Below are 21828 nucleotides of genomic sequence, written 5' to 3' on the forward strand. Positions count from 1 at the left end.
TGTTATCTTGTCTTCTTTGGTTGTTTTATGCACCTTTTATATCTTTTTTGGGACTAACTTATTAATTCAGTGCCAAGTGCTAGTTCCTGTTTTTTCTGTGTTTTTAACTCTTTTCAGATCTGATTTTGGAACGGAGTCCAAACGGAAGAAAACCCCCGTAATGATTTTTTCCTGAACGGAAGAAGACCAGGGGCTTTTGGGCCAAGCCAGGTGGGCTCCAGGGAGCCCACAAGCCCCCACTCCGCCACCAGGGGGAGGCGGCTGTGGGCAGGCTTGTGGCCTCCCTGGCCGACCCCTGACCTAGGTCTTTGGCCTATAAATTCCCAAATATTCCGCAAAAAATCAGGGGAGCCTCGAAAATACTTTTCCGCCGCCGCAAGCTTCCGTTTCCGCGAGATCTCATCTGGAGACCCTTCCCGGCACCCCGCCGGAGGGGACTTTGGAGTTGGAGGGCTTCTTCTTCATCATCATCGCCCCTCCAATGACTCGTGAGTAGCTCACTTCAAACCTACGGGTCCGTAGTTAGTAGCTAGATGGCTTCTTCTCTCTCTTGGATCTTCAATACAAAGTTCTCCATGATCTTCATGGAGATCTATCCGATGTAATCTTCTTTGGCGGTGTGTTTGTCGAGATCCGATGAATTGTGGATTTGTGATCAGATTATCTATGATATATATTTGAGTATTTGCTGATTTCTTATATGCATGATTTGATATCCTTGTAAGTCTCTCCGAGTCTTGGGTTTTGTTTGGCCAACTAGATCGATGATTCTTGCAATGGGAGAAGTGCGTGGTTTTGGGTTCTACCATGTGGTGACCTTTCCCAGTGACAGTAGGGGTAGCAAGGCACACATCAAGTAGTTGCCATCAAGGGTAAACATATGGGGTTTTTTATCATTGGTTTGAGATTATCCCTCTACATCATGTCATCTTGCTTAAGGCGTCACTCTGTTCTTATGGACTTAATACACTAGATGCATGCTGGATAGCGGTCGACGTGTGGAGTAATAGCACTAGATGCTGAAAGTATCGGTTTACTTGTTTCGGACGTGATGCCTATAGAAACAATCATGGCATAGATATCGTCACGAATTTGTGTGGATCTATCAATTCCTCGACAGTAATTTGTTCAGCCACCGTCTACTTGCTTTCATGAGAGAAGCCACTAGTAAACACTACGGCCCCCGGGTCTATTCACATCCATCGTTTACACCTCCGCTTTTACTTTGCTTTGTTACTTTGTTGCTTTCAGTTCTCACTTGGCAAACAATCTATAAGGGATTGACAACCCCTTCATAGCGTTGGGAGCAAGTTTTTGTGTTTGTGCAGGATCTTGAGATACTCCTCCACTGGATTGATACCTTGGTTCTCAAACTGAGGGAAGTACTTACCACCGCTACGCTACATCAGCCTTTCCGCTTCGAGGGAACACCAACGCAAGGCTCTAAGGCCACGGGGGAAATCCTTTGCATACTTGCCTAGGAAGTCCCTTAAGGCGTAGCCGCAGGTGAAGGATTCCTGGTGCCGTTGCTGAGGAATATCAAGCAACACTCCTATTTCTGGCGCCGTTGGAAGGTCTTTTGTTGCAGTAGCACATACCAAGGACACAGAGTTCATCAACACACTTATCCAGAACTACCATCAGATGCAGCAGATCTTCTCCTTCGGGCTTGCAACCGACAAGCATGCCATGGGGTCAGGTCAGCCGGTGGGCTCGCTGATGCCGCCCATGCCGCTGATGCCAGAGTATCCACACACCCAGGAGTTAGACACCATCAACCTTGATGCTCCTGAGAAGGAAGGTCAACACGTTCCCGTGCTTGATAGGAAGAGGAAGCGATCAGGCTTCGTGGAGGAGGAGATGACCGTGTTCAGGAGTATGACTCAGGCTGTGAAGGAGGTGGCCGTCGCCATCAAGGAGAGTAAGATGGTCGACGTCCACCCTCAGCTCTGCGACGCCATGATGGACCAAATCGGTTTCAGCCCAGAGGCTCTCATGGTGAATCTCAGCCACCTGCTTGACAACAAAACCTAGGGCGTTGGCTTTGTTTCCATGGGACAGGCTCACAGGATGCTCTGGCTGAGGACCTGGCTGTGCAAGCACTACTACTAGTGCCGCTTTTGCTGGTGGAGACGCCATGCATGATCCTCGACGATGAAGACGTATATTTTGTGTAGTTAGGGCTTGAAAACAATCTTATGGTCTGTATATTTTGGTGAGGTGGTATATACTAACCCCTCATGGTGTTTACGAACTTGCGGTGGTAGGATTAAACCCTATTTTGGATGTGGTGGTAGGGTGACACCAACATAGTTGTATGTTGAACTTGGTATGCGTATGATCATGCATGCTTACTAATGCTCTTATGCTCCATTGCTTGTGTGCTTGTTGCTTCATTGCTTGGTCCAAGATTGCTTCATTGCTTGTTGCTTCAATTTATTGCTAATTTGCACTGCTAGGGCTAGTGGAATGTATGTTCATAGGGAGGGTTCCACGGGTTTACAACTCATGGGAAGGTTGCAGCAAACAAGTTCCAGGGTGCATCAACCAAAGCCAGAGAGGGTTTAAGACTAGGCAGGAGGCAAAAGATGCTTACTCCAAGTATGTGCTAGAGCAGGGATGCAGTAAGGTTGAGGTTGCCAAGGTGGATCGTCCATTGGGGCTAAAGAACATCATCATCTTCGTCTAGTACATCGCCATTGCAGTGCTCTCGTGTTGGTGTGCGAGGTGTGATCATGTGTAAAGTATAGTAGTGGTGTGTAAGCTCACTAAGTAGGGTACAAGTTGAGCACAACTCTATGTTTGTATATAAAAAAATGAGACAAGAGGGGAATTAGAAGCCACCCCTTCGTCGCTTTATAGGAGAAACTTCAGATGTGGGACTCGAACCTAGGCTGGCGACATCACCTTTAGTGTTGTCTACCAGTACGCCCGAGGCTTTCAATGTATATATCGAAACAACATGCACTTGTGTGACCACAACTAATACGAGCAATCAAACGCAGAGCGAAGAGGCATTGCTACGATACAAGAATAGAGTATGCAGACAACCAATCAACAAGCAAATGTTAGTTTCTTGCCTGCATACGCTTAGCGAGTATGCAAATGAACAAAAAACGATGGAGGCAACCAAACACGTCGTTGTGCAATTTGCTCAAACCTTTTCTTTTCTAGGATTGCAGCCCTCCATTTTTCGAGAAGAAAAATCCTTTTTATCCAAAGACGGTACAAAGAGTTACACCAACACATGCATGCTAATGGATATTCCTAGATAGGTAGTACTACACTTCCAATTAAAGTCAAAGCATCGCGTGGAAAAATTGATGTGGCCGCGGCGCACAAACAAACAAATCTAGCATGGCATGGAGCAAAATTTCAAACCAAATGGCACATCAAGCTATGACTGCATCTCACTAGCACAGCGACGGGATCATGAAAGGTTTGGAACGACCATGAGAGCTGAGCATCGCTCCAGTCAACAGTCAACACCAGTACAGCGCGCAGTGCATATATAGCCCATGCGAGAAGGAGAAGGCAGCCTCGCTACGTTACTTGTCAATCAATCATAGTGTGCTAGCCAGCCTTGCGTCGGATACCAAGCTCCTGCTCTAGCTTCACGGCGCACCATGGCCGTGGGCTTCGCTGGCGCCGGCGAGGACCAGCGGCGACACGGCGGGAGGGTCACAGCTTTCGCGGCGCTCTCCTGCATCACGGCGGCCATGGGCGGCGCCATCTTCGGCTACGACATCGGCACGGCAGGCGGTGTGTCCTCGATGGAACCGTTCCTCAGGGACTTCTTCCCGGACGTGCACCGGCGGATGCAGGCCGGCGCCGGCGTCGGCAACTATTGCAAGTTCGATAGCCAGCTCCTCACGCTCTTCACCTCCTCGCTCTACGTCTCGGGGCTCCTCACGGCCGTGCTCGTCGCGTCGTGGTTCACGGAGAGGCACGGCCGCCGGCCGTCCATGATCCTAGGTGGCCTGGCGTACCTCGGCGGCGCGGCGGTCAGCGGAGGGGCCGTCAACGTGTACATGGCCATCCTCGGCAGGGCGCTGCTCGGCGTCGGCCTCGGGTTCGCCAATCAGGTCACAAGAGGAAAACTTCTACTATTCGTAATTACTCTAGAATGAGTTATATCCCGTACCCCCTCGCGTCGCCTCCCTCGGGCGACCCTAGGGGCCCCGAAGCCCTAGCCGCCAGAGCGCTTCCCTCCTTCCTCGGCCGCCGCTGCCGCCGGCAAGGGCCGCGGTGGCAGCGGGCCCTGCGCCTTAGAGCCAGGGCGGGTGGTGCCGCGGAGCCCCAACGAGGCGGATGGGTCGTCGCGCGCGGGGAAGACAGGGGCGGCGGTTAGGGCGGCGGACCTGATGTGCGGCGGCGTTCGTAGCCTCATGGCCGGCCGTGGTTAGGTTGGATGACGGCGGAGGCGCTCCATCCGGCGAGGGCAGCGGCTGCGCGCAAGGGCGGTCATCGAGGGCTGTGGATCTGGCGTTTCCTGCCCAGATCCATCACGGCTTGGACTTCTTCGGCCGGTGGCGCAAGGAGGATCGGTGTGGGGTGGCGAGGCCCCTGCCGGCATGCCGACGGCGGTCTTCGTCTACATGACGTGCCTCCCTCGGTTCCATCCAGCCACGAGATCGGGGGGTCGCGACTTCTGATGAAAATCGCGCCGACCTCGGTCATGGCGGACGATGGCGGCGTCTAGGACGTCGTTAGCAGCCCATGGCATCGTTGTTGCAGGTTGTGGCACCACACTCGTGATGCTCCGAGGGAAACCTTAGATCTGGATCTACCGGTCGGACGATGATGGCATCTTCGATGTCATTTCCCTCCTGAGGGCATCGTTTTGGAGTACGTGCTGGGTGGACGGGACAAGAGGATGAGCGGTGTTTGGTCTACCGTGAGCCATACGGTGTAGCCCGGCGGCATGGCGCTGCGGTGCTTCGTCGACAGGCACGTGTAGGCGGACACGTGCAGGATGGTGGCGCTGTCTGGCATCGTGGTGGCGTCGACGGCAGACCTCGCAAGGATGATGCGTTTGTTCTAGCTCTGGAGAGGGTACGGTGGTAGATGGTGGAGGCGGCCTCTGCGCCGGACCAGTTTGGGATCCAGTCTCAGTGGTGGCTGGGCTGAAGCATCAGACTATAGATGTTAGGATTTGGTGCGATATCTGTTTGGTATTTGGCCCGGATATTCAGCACACCTTCATCAAGGGATAGGAGTAGCAACATGTGTTGTCTAGATGGTGGCTTCAGGCTGACTGATGTATTACTTTGTACGGTCTCTGTGAATAATTAATAAAATGGTTGTATGCATCGTCTAGATGCAGAGGCCGGGGGTATATCCTCCTTTTCTAAAAAATAAAAAAATTCGTAATTACTCTATTCTAGTACTCCGACAATACAGGCAGTACCGCTCTATATTGTCAAAAATGTCAGCATATAGTAAGTTTTTTCATAGGAAAAAAATATGCTGACAATTTTGATGACAGGCAGTGCCGCTGTACCTGTCCGAGATGGCGCCGGCGCGATACAGAGGAGCCTTCAGCAACGGCTTCCAGTTCAGCCTGTGTCTCGGGGCTCTCGCCGCCACCATCGTCAACTATGGCGCAGAGAAGATCAAGGCTGGCTGGGGCTGGAGGCTCTCGCTGGGCCTAGCTGGTCTCCCCGCCGTGCTGCTCACCGTCGGCGCCATCTTCCTGCCGGAGACGCCCAATAGTCTCATACAGCAAGGCAAAGGCCTTGGCGAGGTGAAGGCATTGCTTCAAAAGATCAGAGGCATAGACGCCGTGGACGAAGAGCTGGACGACATCGCCGCCGCTAACGCAACGGGACAGGCCGGCGACAATGGCTTGCGCATGATCCTGTCGCAGCGACGGTACCGCCCGCAGCTTGCAATGGCCATCCTCATACCGTCCTTCACGCAGCTCACGGGGATCAACGCCATCGGTTTCTACGCGCCGGTGCTGCTGCGCACCATCGGCATGAGCGAGAGCGCGGCGCTGCTGTCCACCATCGTCATGGTCATCGTCTCCTCCGCGTCGACGTTCGCGTCCATGCTCCTCGTCGACCGCTTCGGAAGACGCACGCTTCTCATCCTCGGTGGCGTCCAAATGTTCCTCTCCGAGGTGCTCATCGGCGGCATCATGGCGGCGAAGCTCGGAGACGAGGGCCAGGTCAGCAGGACCTACGCCGTCGTCCTCATCTTCCTCATCGGCGTCTACTCGACCGGCTTCGGCTGGTCCTGGGGCCCGCTCAGCTGGCTGGTGCCGAGCGAGATCTTCCCGCTAGAGGTCAGGTCCGCCGGGCAGAGCATCACGGTGGCGTCGGGCTTCGTGTTCACCATCTTGGTCGCGCAGTACTTCCTGGCCATGCTGTGCAGGTTGAAGGCGTGGTTGTTCTTCTTCTTCGCTGGGTGGATTGTGGTCATGACGGCGTTCGCATACCTCTTCTTGCCGGAGACCAAGGGGATCCCCATCGAGAAGATTGAGAACTTATGGGGGAAGCACTGGTACTGGAAGAGAGTTGTGGGGGTTGAGGAAGTACGTGCCGGTCAGAAGCTCTGAAACTGCTTCCACTTTTCCTTCACAGAAGAGAATTCAGCAATTGGCTTATTACAGACTTTGTTCTGCTCAGAGGGCAAGTGCAACTGAAACTAAACTGGTGGAGCAGGATTAAATCCTTACGGGTAAGAATCCATCCACTTCAATGCAATACTTTTACACAGAGGTTTAACCGAGCAAGGCCTCGATGGATTTCAGCAAGTGTAAGAAGCGACCGAATTTTGTAAATGGATAAATATATATATACACACACACGAATTTGTGTTACAATATTCAGATACAACTTTTTTTTTTGATAAAGAAGATATATTAATATCCAAGGAGATATCAATTACATCCTTCCTATGCATCAACACGAACTCAATACGTACTCAAGACACTATGGATCTACACAATCAAAATATTAAGAAAAATGGAATCAACAGAACAAGTGTAACAAACATCAAACAAAACCATCAGTGATAACAACCCTAGGTAATGGGATATGTGTTCAAATGGCGCCTTAAAAATGGAAGACACACCAGCGCAACAACAGTTGGACCCAACCACTAAGGCTAAATCATGCAGTTTCACCCAACAAAGGAGTCTAAGCAAACTCTGTGACGTCTTCAACAAGGGAACGATGTGTAAACGTTGTCATGTTTAACCAATGAAGGTCGGACCTAGAGTTTTCACCCAATAAACTCGAGACCAAGTACTCAAACAAAACCACCTATCCAACGTTGTCATGTGTTGCCACCACCTGCATCCATCATCACATATCCTCGGAGATCTAGCGTGGACCTAGCCACACAACTAGAACGATGCTCACGTAAATACATGTTGTCGAGCAATGCGTAGGGGCGTCGTGCAAGCTCAACTTCTCCCTAGGTGGTTTTGGTAATTAATAACAACATGTATTTCATTGGACTTATGAATTTATCAAGTATATTTCAGAAAAAGTTCAGTGAATGGATTGACTACTATTGAGGAGCTTGATCTCTAACATGACAACACTTAAAACTATGCAATATGCCTAGCTAGGGGCGTAAAACAATAGAGCTTGTTGGGAGGCAATTCAATAGTTATCTAAATTTTTTCCTTCAATTTATGTTAGTGTGTGATAACATGATTATTGCTGTTGTAGTTATTATGTTTTTATGTTTAAATTAGTGTTTGTGCCAAGTAAATCCTTTGGGATGATTTGCATGATGTGTCGAATTGATACGATGCAAAATCAGAAACTTTGACGCCTAGTGCAGAATTAATCTGGTTTTATTGGAACCTCTTTTTAAGATGAATTTTTTACACAGTACTAACATACAAATTCCCGAGGTCTTCATAATTGTTCAGAATATTTGGAGTTACATAAGTACGGCAATTAAATATATTACTACATATTGTTCTGTTTTAAACAGATTCTTTTTTGCATGCATAGTTTACTTGTTCTGATTATGCTATGGATTATATCGGGGGTATAAGCCATGGAGAAGTTAGAATACAATACCTTATGCTAAAATAAAAGAAGGATCAATTTACAACAGTACCTAAAAGTGTTTATTATGTTGCCTATACTAACTTATCTCACAAAGTTTTGTTGAGTTTTGTGTGATTGAAGTTTTCAAGTTTTGGGTATTATCTCGATGGACAAAGGATGAGAAGTGGCTAGAGCCTAAGCTTGATGATGCACAAGTCACCCCATGGTAATATTCTAGGAAGATTAAAGCATCGAAGCTTGGGGATGCCCCGGGAAGGCATCCTCTCTTTCGTCTCAATCCATCGGTATGTTACTTGGAGCTACAATTTTATTCATCACATGATATGAGTTTTGCTTGGAGGGTCGTTTGATTTTGTTTACTTTTACTTTCAGTTTGCCACAATCATTGTTTTTTGGACACACCTATTTGAGAGAGACACACCATCATTATGATTTGTTAGAATACACTATGTGCTTCACTTATATCTTTTGAGCTTAGCAGTTGCTCTAGTACTTCACTTATATATTTTTGAGGACGATGGCGTGTAGATTTTATAGAAATAATATGCTCTTGTTCTTCACTTATATTTGTTTGAGAGTTAGTAAATAGTGATGTGCTGCTAGCAGTCCCCGACAACGACACGAGAAGAATGTTGTTGACGTGTTCCTGACTTGATGCCTCCGCGGCAACAGAGCCAGAATTGCTCCCAGTTGCTCAACAATTAGCAATTGTCTTGCAATGGCCCACCAGCGTGTGGGTTCGCGGCAGTTTTGGAGGGTAGATTATTCAACCCAAATTTGTTGGTTCGCCAGACGGGAAGTGAAAGGATACTCTCAAGTATTAGCAGCTGAATGTGTCAGATTCAACCGCACCTGAAAGATTAGTATCTGCAAGCAAGGTAACAGTAGCAAAGTAGTATGATATCAATGGTGTCAGAAACGATCTGTTGACAAGGCATGCTATTCCTAACTGTCGTATCAATGGCACCAGAAGTTGCCCGTGGACGGGAATAGTATTTTCCCGGCAACGGCGAACGAAAAAGTATTGTAGCAGGTAGCATCAGTGTAACGAGTAACAACAGTGGCAAGGAACAACAGTAGTGACAACAGTAGCAAGTAGCAACAGGAGTAACAGCAGCAGAGCAAAACAAGTGACAACAGCAGCAAGGCAAAACAAGTAACAACAACAGCAAGGCAAAACAAGTAACAACAGCAGTGGGACAAACTCGTAGGCAATGGGTCGGTGATTTGTTTGGATGATATTCATCATGCAACAGTTATAACACGGAAAGATATGTGGCTAGATCCCGTTCGCCAATGTGATGTAGGCATGCATTCCGTGTGTCGTCATACGTGCTTAGGGAAAAGAACTTGCATGACATCTATTGTCCATCCCTCCCGTGGCAGCGGGGTCCAAAAGGAAACTACGGGATATTAAGGTTCTCCTTTTAATAAAGAACCGGACCAACGCATTAGCACTTGGTGAACACATGAACTCCTCAAACTATGGTCATCACCGGGAGTGGTTCCGGTTATTGTCACTCTGGGGTTGCCGGATCATAACACATAGTAGGTAACTACAACTTGCAAGATCGGATCTAAAACACACATATATTGGTGACAACATAATAATTTCAGATCTGAAATCATGGCACTCGGGCCCTAGTGACAAGCATTAAGCATGGCAAAGTAGTAGCAACATCAATCTCAGAACGTAGTGGATACTAGGGATCAATCCCCATCAAAACTAACTCGATTACATGATAGATCTCATCCTACTCATCAACGCCCAGCGAGCCTACGAATAGATTACTCACGAACAATGAAGAGCTTCATGGAATTGGAGAGGGAAGAAGGTTGATGATGACGATGGCGACGATTTCCCCTCGCCGGAGCCCAAAACGGACTCCAGATCTGCCCTCCAGATGAAGAACAGGATGTGGCGGCGCCTCCGTATCGCAAACGCGATGAAATCTTCTCTCTTTATTTTTTTGGGACGAAAGTGAATTTATAGAGCTGAGTTTGGGGGCGGCAGAGCCACGTGGGCCCCACAAGCTTGCTAGCCGCCACCAGGGGGGCGACGGCTATAGGGCTTGTGGCCCACTGGCCCATCCCCTCCGGTGGATCTTTGCGCAGGTATTTTTCATATTTTCTAGAAATATTCTCCGTAAATTTTCAGGACATTCCGAGAACTTTCATTTCTGCACAAAAACAACACCAAGGCAATTCTGCTGAAAACAGGGTTAGTCCAGGTTAGTTCCATTCAAATCATGCAAATTAGAGTCCAAAACAAGGGAGAAAGAGTTTGGAAAAGTAGATACGATGGAGACGTATCATGATGGTAATTTACATTGGTCATAAGACTAGATAAAAAATAATGATTCTTCAATAAGTGATAATTAAAACCATCATGTAGCACATATAGAGAAATTGTGGTTAATGATATTGATGTGGTGATATGAAAAGGTGTGAGTGCATAATCATTAATTCAGATAGGTGTTGATATTAAGAGATGTTAAAACTTCTTGAACATCTGAAAAATTAAAATGCATGATGATGATGTGTGAGCATTTCTATTCTCGTTGAAAACCTAGTGTTGTTTCGAGTCACAGTCGCGCGATCGTTAATTCCTATCAACCCTCTCCCTTGTGACATGCGAGTAGTACTTTGATTTGTGATAAGACTAATAAAACTTTGAAATAAGTATATGAGTTCTTTATGACTAATGTGGCACCATGGACATACGCAATCTCACCTCCTCATATTTGCTACCCTCTCTAGTACCGCACATAGCCCATTCTCACCTCGAGGATTGGTGCAACTTTCGCCGGTGCATCCAAACCCGGTGACATGATACGTTTTGTTGCACATAAGACTTATTGTATCCTCCTCAAAACAGTCATGGTAGCTACCTATTATGGCATTTCCATAGTCATTCCCAGATATATTGCCATGCAAATTCCATCGTCACTTCACATGACTACTTCGTTCATCATCATATTGCTTTGCATAATCATATAGAGCTGACATAGTACTTGTGGCAAAGCCACTATTCATAATAGCATTCGTGACAAAGCCACAAAATTCCATATGATGAATACATGTCATGCTAGATCATTGCACATCCTGATACACTGCTAGAGGCATTCATATTGGAGTCATCTTGCTTCATTCATCATATTGAGTTATCTAGAAGTTGTAAGTAAATAAAAGTGTGATGATCATCATTATTAGGGAATTTTCCTAATGAGGAAATAAAGATGGGGGGCAAATGAGCCCACCATTATAAAAAATGACGAGAGGAAAAGAGAGAAGGGACTTTGCTACTATCCTTTACCACACTTGTGCCTCAAAGTGGCACCATGTTCATCATGTAGAGAGTCTCATGTTATATCATTCATATGCTAGTGGGAATCAAAAAAATTATAAAGTTGTCTTGTATACTCCGATAACGGGCTTCCTCAAATGCATGTGGTCTTGACAAGCAAGTGTGACATCCTCAGCTTTTGTTATAGTAATGTATGTAATTAAGCTACAGTCATCCCACGCTAATGATGCCACATCATCGTAATTTTTTATCGTTGATCTCGTGTTAATCGAAATCGATTCAAATTCAAATTTTAAAAATAAATCAAACGGAAAAGTTTTAGAATGTTAAAATAAAAATGTCGGGGGAGTTATAGAAATTCCCTAATGAATTATAAAAGTGAATCGGGCATTTTTGAAATTATTTATAATCCCTATATATTTAAAACAGAAGCTATATATTTATATAAATAAATAAAAGAAAGTAATTTAAATAAAAAAAAAACAAAAGCCCCTCGCCCAACTGGGCCAAAGTGGCCCAGCCGGCCACCCCCCCATTCGGCCCACCCACCTAGGGGTATAAGACCCTCACGGGAGGGGGGGACCCTAGCGCCGAGCCAGCCCTCTCCCGTTCCCTGCCGCGCCGCCAGAAGCGACGAGGAGTTAGAGTGACTCGGGAACCTCTTTATCCTAAGGGTCACCCTAAAAGAATAGAACAGGGTTCTCAGAGAATTAATAATGATACACATGTTCTTCTAAGAATAAAAAGAAAAAGAAAAATGATAGGACTTTGCATGCTCCTAGTGAACCTGATATTGAGAAACCTTGTGAGAATCATAATGATGTTTCTATTTCTGATGCTGAGACACAATCTGGTAGTGAAGATGAACTTGGTGATAATGACAATGATAATGATAATAATGATGTTCGTGTGGTAGATCCACCAGATAGCAATAATGAACCTAATAATGATGTGGAAATAGAACCTGCTAAAAATCTTGGTAAACCACACACTAAGAATAAACATTATGATAAAAGAGACTTTGTTGCTAGAAAGAATGGAAAAGAAAGAGATCCATGGGTTCAGAAACCAATACCCTTCCCTTGTAATCCTTATAAAGGTAAGGACGAGGAAGAATTTGAAAGCTTTGTTGAAATGATTAGACCTGTATTTTTGCGCACTCGCTTGACTGATATATTGAAAATGCCTATGTTTGCTAAGTATATGAAGGATATTATTACCACTAAAAGAAAAATACTTGAAAATGAAATTGCTACTATGCTTTCTAATTATTATTTTGATGGTGGAGTGCCTAAAAAGTTGTTAGATCCAAGCATACCCACTATACCTTGATTTATTAAAAGAAGCTATGTTAAAACTGCTCTATGTAATTTAGGATCCGGTGTTAGTGTTATGCCTTTCTCTTTATATAGAAGATTGGATTTGAGTAAGCTTACACCCACTGAGATATCTTTGCAAATGGATGATAAATACACTACTTTACCTATTGGAATTTGCGAGGATGTTCCTATTGTGGTTGCAAATGTTACTATCAAAGTTGTGAGAATCGCGACTCTGGTCTTAGAATCTTACGATCTTACGATCCAAACAAGCCCCTCCCATTCTATGATTTTTCTCATAGAATGTAAGTTTCTACGATCGTGATAGTTATGATTCTATGATTCACGATCCTAGCAACGGAGCTCTGATCCGATTCAGAATCAAAATTCTCACAACTTTGGTTACTATCTTAACAAAGTTTGTTATTCTTGACATGCCCGAGGACGATAATATGTCAATCATCCTTGGTAGACCCTTTCTAAATACTACAGGGGCTGTTATTGATTGCAACAAAAGCAAAGTTAGTTTTCATGTCAATGGAAAGCAACATACCGTGCATTTTCCGAAGAAACAAGTCTTGGTTAATCATATTAATGTCCTTGAGCCTTGTGCCATGGTTATCATTGGAGATTTTAAAATCCCTCTATCTACTCTCAAGAAAAGATATTTTACTCTTATTGTTGGGGATATGCAAATCCCCATTGGGGAACCTAGTGATATATGAAAATTATTCAGTTTCATATCAATCGAAAACAATTGTTAATAAGACTTGATCAACCTTATTAATGGATCTTTTTGAAAGACATGAGATTGATGAATTGAGTATTGACAACTCTTTGTATCACAAGTTTATCCTCTATTTTCTTAGCAAAGAAAAATAATATGCCATGATTATCCTGTTTTCTAAGTTTTCCATGCAATAGAAAAATAACCCAAAAATAAAAAAAACTCACATTGCCACAAAAGTTTAACATGATTTTTCTGAAATATTTCAGAATTTTGGGCATAAAAATTGCAGCAGGTAGGAGCACCTATGGGACAGAAGCCAACAAGGTGTGGCCACCCCCTCGCCACGCCCTGATGGCTTGTGGAGAACACAAGGCCCCCTTTCCTTATCCCTCCATCTCACATCATCACCTACCTCCAGAAAAAATTCTCTAGCTATCTCTATGTTGTGTTCTTCCTCCAGAAACTGAAATTTTTGATCTCTTTGCTCGGAATTCCGTTTCTGAAACTGTTTTGATGAATTTCTCCTTGGTATGTGACTCTCCCATTCTTCAAAAGAATATACACTAGGACTAATGACTCGACACGATAATGAAACTGCAAATTGAATAAAGCAAAACACCGAACAAGAAACGGCAAAAAGGCTGAGGTTGGTTCAGATATGATAGTCTAACCCTATTTTTTGTGCGGCTTTTCCATGGGTTGTAAATGAAGAACATAAGTGATCTAAACTATGAAAATAGGTAAAATCTCACCGAGCAACCTAGAAATTATAGCTGTTTTTTTAAATATTGCATTTTTTATTTATTTTTGAAAAATATTGCGGAAATTTCAAAATTTTCAAAAATATTATGGCCTCGGCTTAGGCGAGGCCGACTGGGACCAATCGGCCTAGCCAAGGCCAATAAGTCCCAATCGGCCTTGGCTAGGCCGATAGGCGTGTCAGCCTTGCGTTTGGGGGACTAATTGGCCTTGGCTAGGCCAATTAGTTCCTATCAGCCTAGCCAAGACCAATAAGTCCCTATCAGCCTTACCTTAGTCCAATAAGGACTAATTGGTGTTGGCTAAGCCAATAGGTGCATGCGATTTTTTTTTTCATCTTAGCTATTTTCCAGGCTCCATTTCCCGCCCATATTCCCCCAAACTTTCCCGCCATTTTGTTCCCTCCTCCGTTCCCGCCAATATTTCCACGTTATTAGAGCATATATCTCCATATGTGGTTTTGGTAATTGATGACAATTCCTATGGACTAATGATTGCCTTAAGTTATATTTATAGGATTTGTCCATAGGCACTTCTTGAAGTCCATCTGTTGGGTTCAAGGAGTTTATATGATGACCAAGGTGGTATTCAAGGTATTATCCAAAGAATGGTCATAGATACACAAGGTTGATCAAGATCGTCAGACAAAGAGTAAATCAAGATGATCAACACACAAAGCGTACAAGATGTACCAAAACGGATCAAGTGATCCCATGGTATGGTAAGCATTGTCCATTACGTATTTGTGTACTAACCCATGGTCTTCATGAGAGTTCTATGTGGGGTTAGGTGTGTTTTCATGGGCTTGTGTCAAGAGGAAGATCTCATACAACCCATGGAGGATGACGTCAAGTGGTGGAGGATGGTGGCAATGGACTTGTGAAGATATGCTGAAGAGCGGCTCACCCATAGTGTGTATGGGGGAGCAATAAACTAGTCTTCATCAAGCCAACGCAATCACAAAAGGTGGTCCATCTTGAGGAAGCCAAGATTATCATCATCTAGCTCAAGAGGATGAGGTGCAAGGTATAGGTTTGCCCTTGATAGGTTTTCTATTTTAGGATAGATTGCCGTACTGTCAAGGGGGGCTCTCAAGTGAGTAGCTTGATCGTATCGTTCGTTGAGAGCTCAAACCATTTGCATCCTTGCATCATACTTCTTGGTTCTTGTTTGGTGTTTCTCTTTGTGAGTTTTATATCTTATGGTCATCTTCATTACAAGCTCGAGTTCATAAAAAACGGAGTCCATATGCATCTTCTATGATGATTTCGATGTTGGGAGTTTTTACCGGCCTTATTCGAAGAACGGTTCACACAATTTTCTTATCGGACGTTTCTGACTTGCTTCTTATTGATATTTCTATCAAGATTGTGTTATCCCACGTTGTTAGCTTTCCAACAAACTTGGTTTCGTTGAATTCGGAGTCCATATGCGAAAGTTAGAGCAGTTTCAGTATCCAGCGGTAGTACTGTTGGGTAACGTCGCATGGGAAACAAAAATTTTCCTACGCGCACGAAGACCTATCATGGTGATGTCCATCTACGAGAGGGGATGAGTGATCTACGTACCCTTGTAGATCGTATAGCAGAAGTGTTAGAGAACGCGGTTGATGTAGTGGAACGTCCTCACGTCCCTCGATCCGCCCCGCGAACAATCCCGCGATCAGTCCCACGATCTAGTACCGAACGGACGGCACCTCCGCGTTCAGCACACGTACAGCTCGACGATGATCTCGGCCTTCTTGATCCAGCAAGAGAGACGGAGAGGTAGAAGAGTTCTCCGGCAGCGTGACGGCGCTCCGGAGGTTGGTGATGATCTCGTCTCAGCAGGGCTCCGCCCGAGCTCCGTAGAAACACGATCTAGAGGGAAAACTATGGAGGTATGTGGTCGGGCAGCCGTGAGAAAGTCGTCTCAAATCTGCCCTAAAAGCCCCATATATATAGGAGGAGGGAGGGGGACCTTGCCTTGGGGTCCAAGGGACTCCCAAGGGGTCGGCCGAGCCAGGGGGGAGGACTCTCCCCCCCCAAACCGAGTCCTACTTGGTTTGGTGGGAGGGAGTCCTTCCCCCTTCCCACTTCTTCCTTCTTTTTTTCGTTTCCTTTGATTTTTTCTCTCTTTGGCGCATAGGGGATTGGTGGGCTGTCCCACCAGCCCACTAAGGGCTGGTGTGACCCCCCCAAATGCCTATGGGCTTCCCCGGAGTGGGTTGCCCCCCTCCGGTGAACTCCCGGAACCCATTCGTCATTCCCGGTACATTCCCGGTAACTCCGAAAACCTTCCGGTAATCAAATAAAGTCATCCTATATATCAATCTTCGTTTCCGGACCATTCCGGAAACCCTCGTGACGTCCGTGATCTCATCCGGGACTCCGAACAACATTCGGTAACCAACCATATAACTCAAATACGCATAAAACAACGTCGAACCTTAAGTGTGCAGACCCTGCGGGTTCGAGAACTATGTAGACATGACCCGAGAGACTCCTCGGTCAATATCCAACAGCGGGACCTGGATGCCCATATTGGATCCTACATATTCTACGAAGATCTTATCGTTTGAACCTCAGTGCCAAGGATTTGTATAATCCCGTATGTTATTCCCTTTGTCCTTCGGTATGTTACTTGCCCGAGATTCGATCGTCAGTATCCGTATACCTATTTCAACCTCGTTTACCGGCAAGTCTCTTTACTCGTTCCGTAATACAAGATCCCGCAAGTTACACTAAGTTACATTGCTTGCAAGGCTTGTGTGTGATGTTGTATTACCGAGTGGGCCCCGAGATACCTCTCCGTCACACGGAGTGACAAATCCCAGTCTTGATCCATACTAACTCAACTAACACCTTCGGAGATACCTGTAGAGTATCTTTATAGTCACCCAGTTACGTTGCGACGTTTGATACACACAAAGCATTCCTCCGGTGTCAGTGAGTTATATGATCTCATGGTCATAGGAATAAATACTTGACACGCAGAAAACAGTAGCAACAAAATGACACGATCAACATGCTACGTCTATTAGTTTGGGTCTAGTCCATCACGTGATTCTCCCAATGACGTGATCCAGTTATCAAGCAACAACACCTTGTTCATAATCAGAAGACACTGACTATCATTGATCAACTGGCTAGCCAACTAGAGGCATGCTAGGGACGGTGTTTTGTCTATGTATCCACACATGTAAATGAGTCTTCATTCAATACAATTTATAGCATGGATAATAAACTATTATCTTGATACAGGAATTATAATAATAACTATACATTTATTATTGCCTCTAGGGCATAATTCCAACAGTCTCCCACTTGCACTAGAGTCAATAATCTAGCCCTCACATCACCATGTGAATTACATTGTAATAAATCTAACACCCATACAGTTCTGGTGTCGATCATGTTTTGGCCGTGGAAGAGGTTTAGTCAGCGGGTCTGCTATATTCAGATCCGTGTGCACTTTGCATATATTTACGTCCTCCTCCTCGACGTAGTCGCGGATGAGGTTGAAGCGTCGTTTGATGTGTCTGGTCTTCTTGTGGAACCTTGGTTCCTTTGCTAAGGCAATGGCACCAGTGTTGTCACAGAACAGGGTTATTGGATCCAGTGCACTTGGCACCACTCCAAGATCCGTCATGAACTGCTTCATCCAGACACCCTCCTTAGCTGCCTCCGAGGCAGCCATGTACTCCGCTTCACATGTAGAATCTGCTACGACGCTTTGCTTGGAACTGCACCAGCTTACTGCACCCCCATTAAGAATAAATACGTATCCGGTTTGCGACTTAGAGTCGTCCGGATCTGTGTCAAAGCTTGCATCGACGTAACCTTTTACGGCGAGCTCTTCGTCACCTCCATACACGAGAAACATCTCCTTAGTCCTTTTCAGGTACTTCAGGATATTCTTGACCGCCGTCCAGTGATCCACTCCTGGATTACTCTGGAACCTACCTGCCATACTTATGGCCAGGCTAACATCCGGTCTAGTGCACAACATTGCATACATGATAGAGCCTATGGCTGAAGCATAGGGGACGGAGCGCATACGCTCTCTATCTTCATCAGTCGCTGGGCATTGAGTCTTACTCAATCTCGTACCTTGTAACACTGGCAAGAACCCTTTCTTGGACTGTTCCATTTTGAACCTTTTCAAAACTTTATCAAGGTATGTGCTTTGTGAAAGTCCTATCAGGCATTTTGATCTATCCCTATAGATCTTAATGCCTAGAATGTAAGCAGCTTCTCCTAGGTCCTTCATAGAGAAACTTTTATTCAAGTAACCTTTTATGCTCTCCAAAAGCTCTACGTTGTTTCCAATCAGTAATATGTCATCCACATATAATATTAGAAACGCCACAGAGCTCCCACTCACTTTCTTGTAAATACAAGATTCTCCAACCACTTGTATAAACCCAAATGCTTTGATCACCTCATCAAAGCGTTTGTTCCAACTCCGAGATGCTTGCACCAGTCCATAAATGGATCGCTGGAGCTTGCACACCTTGTCAGCATTTTTAGGATCGACAAAACCTTCGGGTTGTATCATATACAACTCTTCCTTAAGGAAACCGTTAAGGAACGCCGTTTTGACATCCATCTGCCAGATTTCATAATCGAAAAATGCAGCTATTGCTAACATGATTCTGACGGACTTAAGCATCGCTACGGGAGAGAAAGTCTCATCGTAGTCAATTCCTGGAACTTGTGAAAAACCCTTTGCCACAAGTCGAGCTTTATAAACGGTCACATTACCGTCAGCGTCCGTCTTCTTCTTAAAGATCCATTTGTTCTGAATAGCCTTGCGGCCCTCAGGCAGCATCTCCAAAGTCCACACTTTGTTTTCATACATGGATCCTATCTCGGATTTCATGGCTTCTAGCCATTTGTTGGAATCTGGGCCCATCATTGCTTCTTCATAATTTGCAGGTTCATTGTTGTCTAACAACATGATTGATAAGACGGGATTACCGTACCACTCTGGAGCAGCGCGTGATCTCGTCGACCTGCGTGGTTCAACAGAAACTTGAACTGGAGTTTCATGATCATCATCATTAACTTCCTCCTCAACCGGCGTCGCAATCACAGAGGTTTCCCCTTGCCCTGCGCCACCATCCAGAGGGATGAGAGGTTCGACAACCTCGTCAAGTTCTACCTTCCTCCCACTCAATTCCCTCGAGAGAAACTCCTTCTCGAGAAAAGTTCCGTTTTTAGCAACAAACACTTTGCCCTCGGATTTGAGATAGAAGGTGTACCCAATTGTCTCTTTTGGGTAACCTATGAAGACGCACTTTTCCGCTTTGGGTTCCAGCTTTTCAGGCTGAAGCTTTTTGACATAAGCATCACATCCCCAAACTTTAAGAAACGACAACTTTGGCCTTTTGCCATACCACAGTTCGTATGGTGTCGTCTCAACGGATTTTGATGGTGCCCTATTTAAAGTGAATGCAGCTGTTTCTAATGCATAACCCCAAAACGATAACGGCAAATCAGTAAGAGACATCATAGATCGCACCATTTCTAACAAAGTATGATTACGACGTTCGGACACACCATTACGCTGTGGTGTTCCAGGCGGTGTTAACTGCGAAACAATTCCACATTGTCTTAAGTGAGTACCAAACTCGAAACTCAGATACTCACCCCCACGATCAGACCGTAGGAACTTGATCTTCTTGTTACGATGATTTTCCACTTCACTCTGAAATTGCTTGAACTTTTCAAATGTTTCAGACTTGTGCTTCATCAAGTAGACATAACCATATCTACTTAGATCGTCAGTGAAGGTGAGAAAATAACGATATCTGCCGCGTGCCTCCACGCTCATTGGACCACACACATCGGTATGTATGATTTCCAACAAGTCACTTGCACGCTCCATTGTTCCGGAGAACGGAGTCTTAGTCATCTTGCCCATGAGGCATGGTTCGCACGTGTCAAGTGAATCAAAGTCAAGTGACTCCAAAAGTCCATCAGCATGGAGTTTCTTCATGCGCTTTACACCAATATGACCCAAGCGGCAGTGCCACAAAAATATGGCGCTATCATTGTTTACTCTAACTCTTTTGGTCTCAATGTTATGTATATGCGTATCTCTATCAAGATTCAATATGAACAATCCTCTCACATTCGGTGCATGACCATAAAAGATGTTACTCATAGAAATAGAACAACCATTATTCTCAGACTTAAAAGAGTAACCGTCTCGCAATAAACAAGATCCAGATATAATGTTCATGCTCAACGCAGGCACTAAATAACAATGATTTAAGTTCATCACTAATCCCGATGGTAGTTGAAGTGACACTGTGCCGACGGCGATTGCATCAACCTTGGAACCGTTTCCTACGCGCATCGTCACTTCGTCTTTCGCCAGCCTTCGTCTATTCCGCAGTTCCTGCTTCGAGTTGCAAATGTGAGCAACAGAACCGGTATCGAATACCCAGGCACTACTACGAGAGCTGGTTAAGTACACATCAATAACATGTATATCAAATATACCTGATTTTTCTTTGCCCGCCTTCTTATCTGCCAGATACTTGGGGCAATTGCGCTTCCAGTGACCCATACCCTTGCAATAGAAGCACTCTGTTTCAGGCTTAGGTCCAGCCTTGGGTTTCTTCGGCGGATTGGCAACAGGCTTTCCGCTCTTCTTCGAATTGCCCTTCTTGCCTTTGCCGTTTCTCTTGAAACTAGTGGTCTTGCTCACCATCAACACTTGATGTTCTTTACGGAGTTCAGACTCTGCGACTTTCAGCATCGCAAACAACTCGCCGGGAGACTTGTTCATCCCTTGCATGTTGTAGTTCAACACAAAGCCTTTATAGCTTGGCGGTAGTGATTGAAGGATTCTGTCAGTGATAGCTTCTTGCGGGAGTTCAATCCCCAGTTCAGCTAGACGGTTTGAGCACCCAGACATTTTGAGCACATGTTCACTGACAGACGAGTTTTCCTCCATCTTGCAAGCATAGAATTTATCGGAGGTCTCATACCTCTCGATCCGGGCGTTCTTCTGAAAGATGAACTTCAACTCCTGGAACATCTCAAATGCTCCATGACGCTCAAAGCGACGTTGAAGTCCCGGTTCTAAGCCATACAAGACTGCACATTGAACTATTGAGTAGTCCTCCTTACGCGCTAACCAAGCGTTCTTAACATCCTGATCAGCCGTAGCGGGTGGTTCATCTCCTAGCGCAGCATTAAGGACATAATCCTTCTTTCCAGCTTGTAAGATTAGCTTAAGATTACGAGCCCAGTCTACAAAGTTGCTTCCATCATCTTTCAACTTAGCTTTCTCTAGGAACGTATTAAAATTGAGGATGACACTTGCGTGAGCCATGATCTACAACACAAGTATATTCAAAGTGGACTTAGACTATGTTCAAGATAATTAGAGTTCAACTTAATCAAATTACATGCTAAACTCCCACTCAAAAAATACATCTCTCTAGTCATTTGAGTGGTTCATGATCCACCTACACTATCCCAAGTCCGATCATCACGTGAGTCGGGAGTAGTTTCAGTGGTAAGCATCCCTATGCTAATCACATCATCTATATGATTCATGATCGACCTTTCGGTCTCATGTGTTCCGAGGCCATGTCTGCACATGCTAGGCTCGTCAAGCTTAACCCGAGTGTTCCGCGTGCGCAACTGTTTTGCACCCGTTGTATGTGAACGTTGAGTC

General features: G+C 45.3%; 1 protein-coding gene across 1 annotated transcript; it reads left to right on the plus strand.

The window, feature by feature from the left end:
• The first annotated feature begins 3536 nt into the window (after positions 1 to 3536).
• Positions 3537 to 6829, plus strand: LOC123442872 (hexose carrier protein HEX6-like). The gene is made up of 2 exons (XM_045119041.1): positions 3537 to 4085; positions 5489 to 6829. The coding sequence occupies exons 1-2, from the start codon at positions 3627 to 3629 to the stop codon at positions 6560 to 6562; spliced, it is 1533 nt and encodes a 510-aa protein (XP_044974976.1). The 5' UTR covers positions 3537 to 3626; the 3' UTR covers positions 6563 to 6829.
• Positions 6830 to 21828: the final 14999 nt, after the last annotated feature.

The sequence above is a fragment of the Hordeum vulgare genome, chromosome 3H, assembly GCF_904849725.1.
Source record: "Hordeum vulgare subsp. vulgare chromosome 3H, MorexV3_pseudomolecules_assembly, whole genome shotgun sequence".
Lineage (NCBI taxonomy): Eukaryota > Viridiplantae > Streptophyta > Magnoliopsida > Poales > Poaceae > Hordeum > Hordeum vulgare.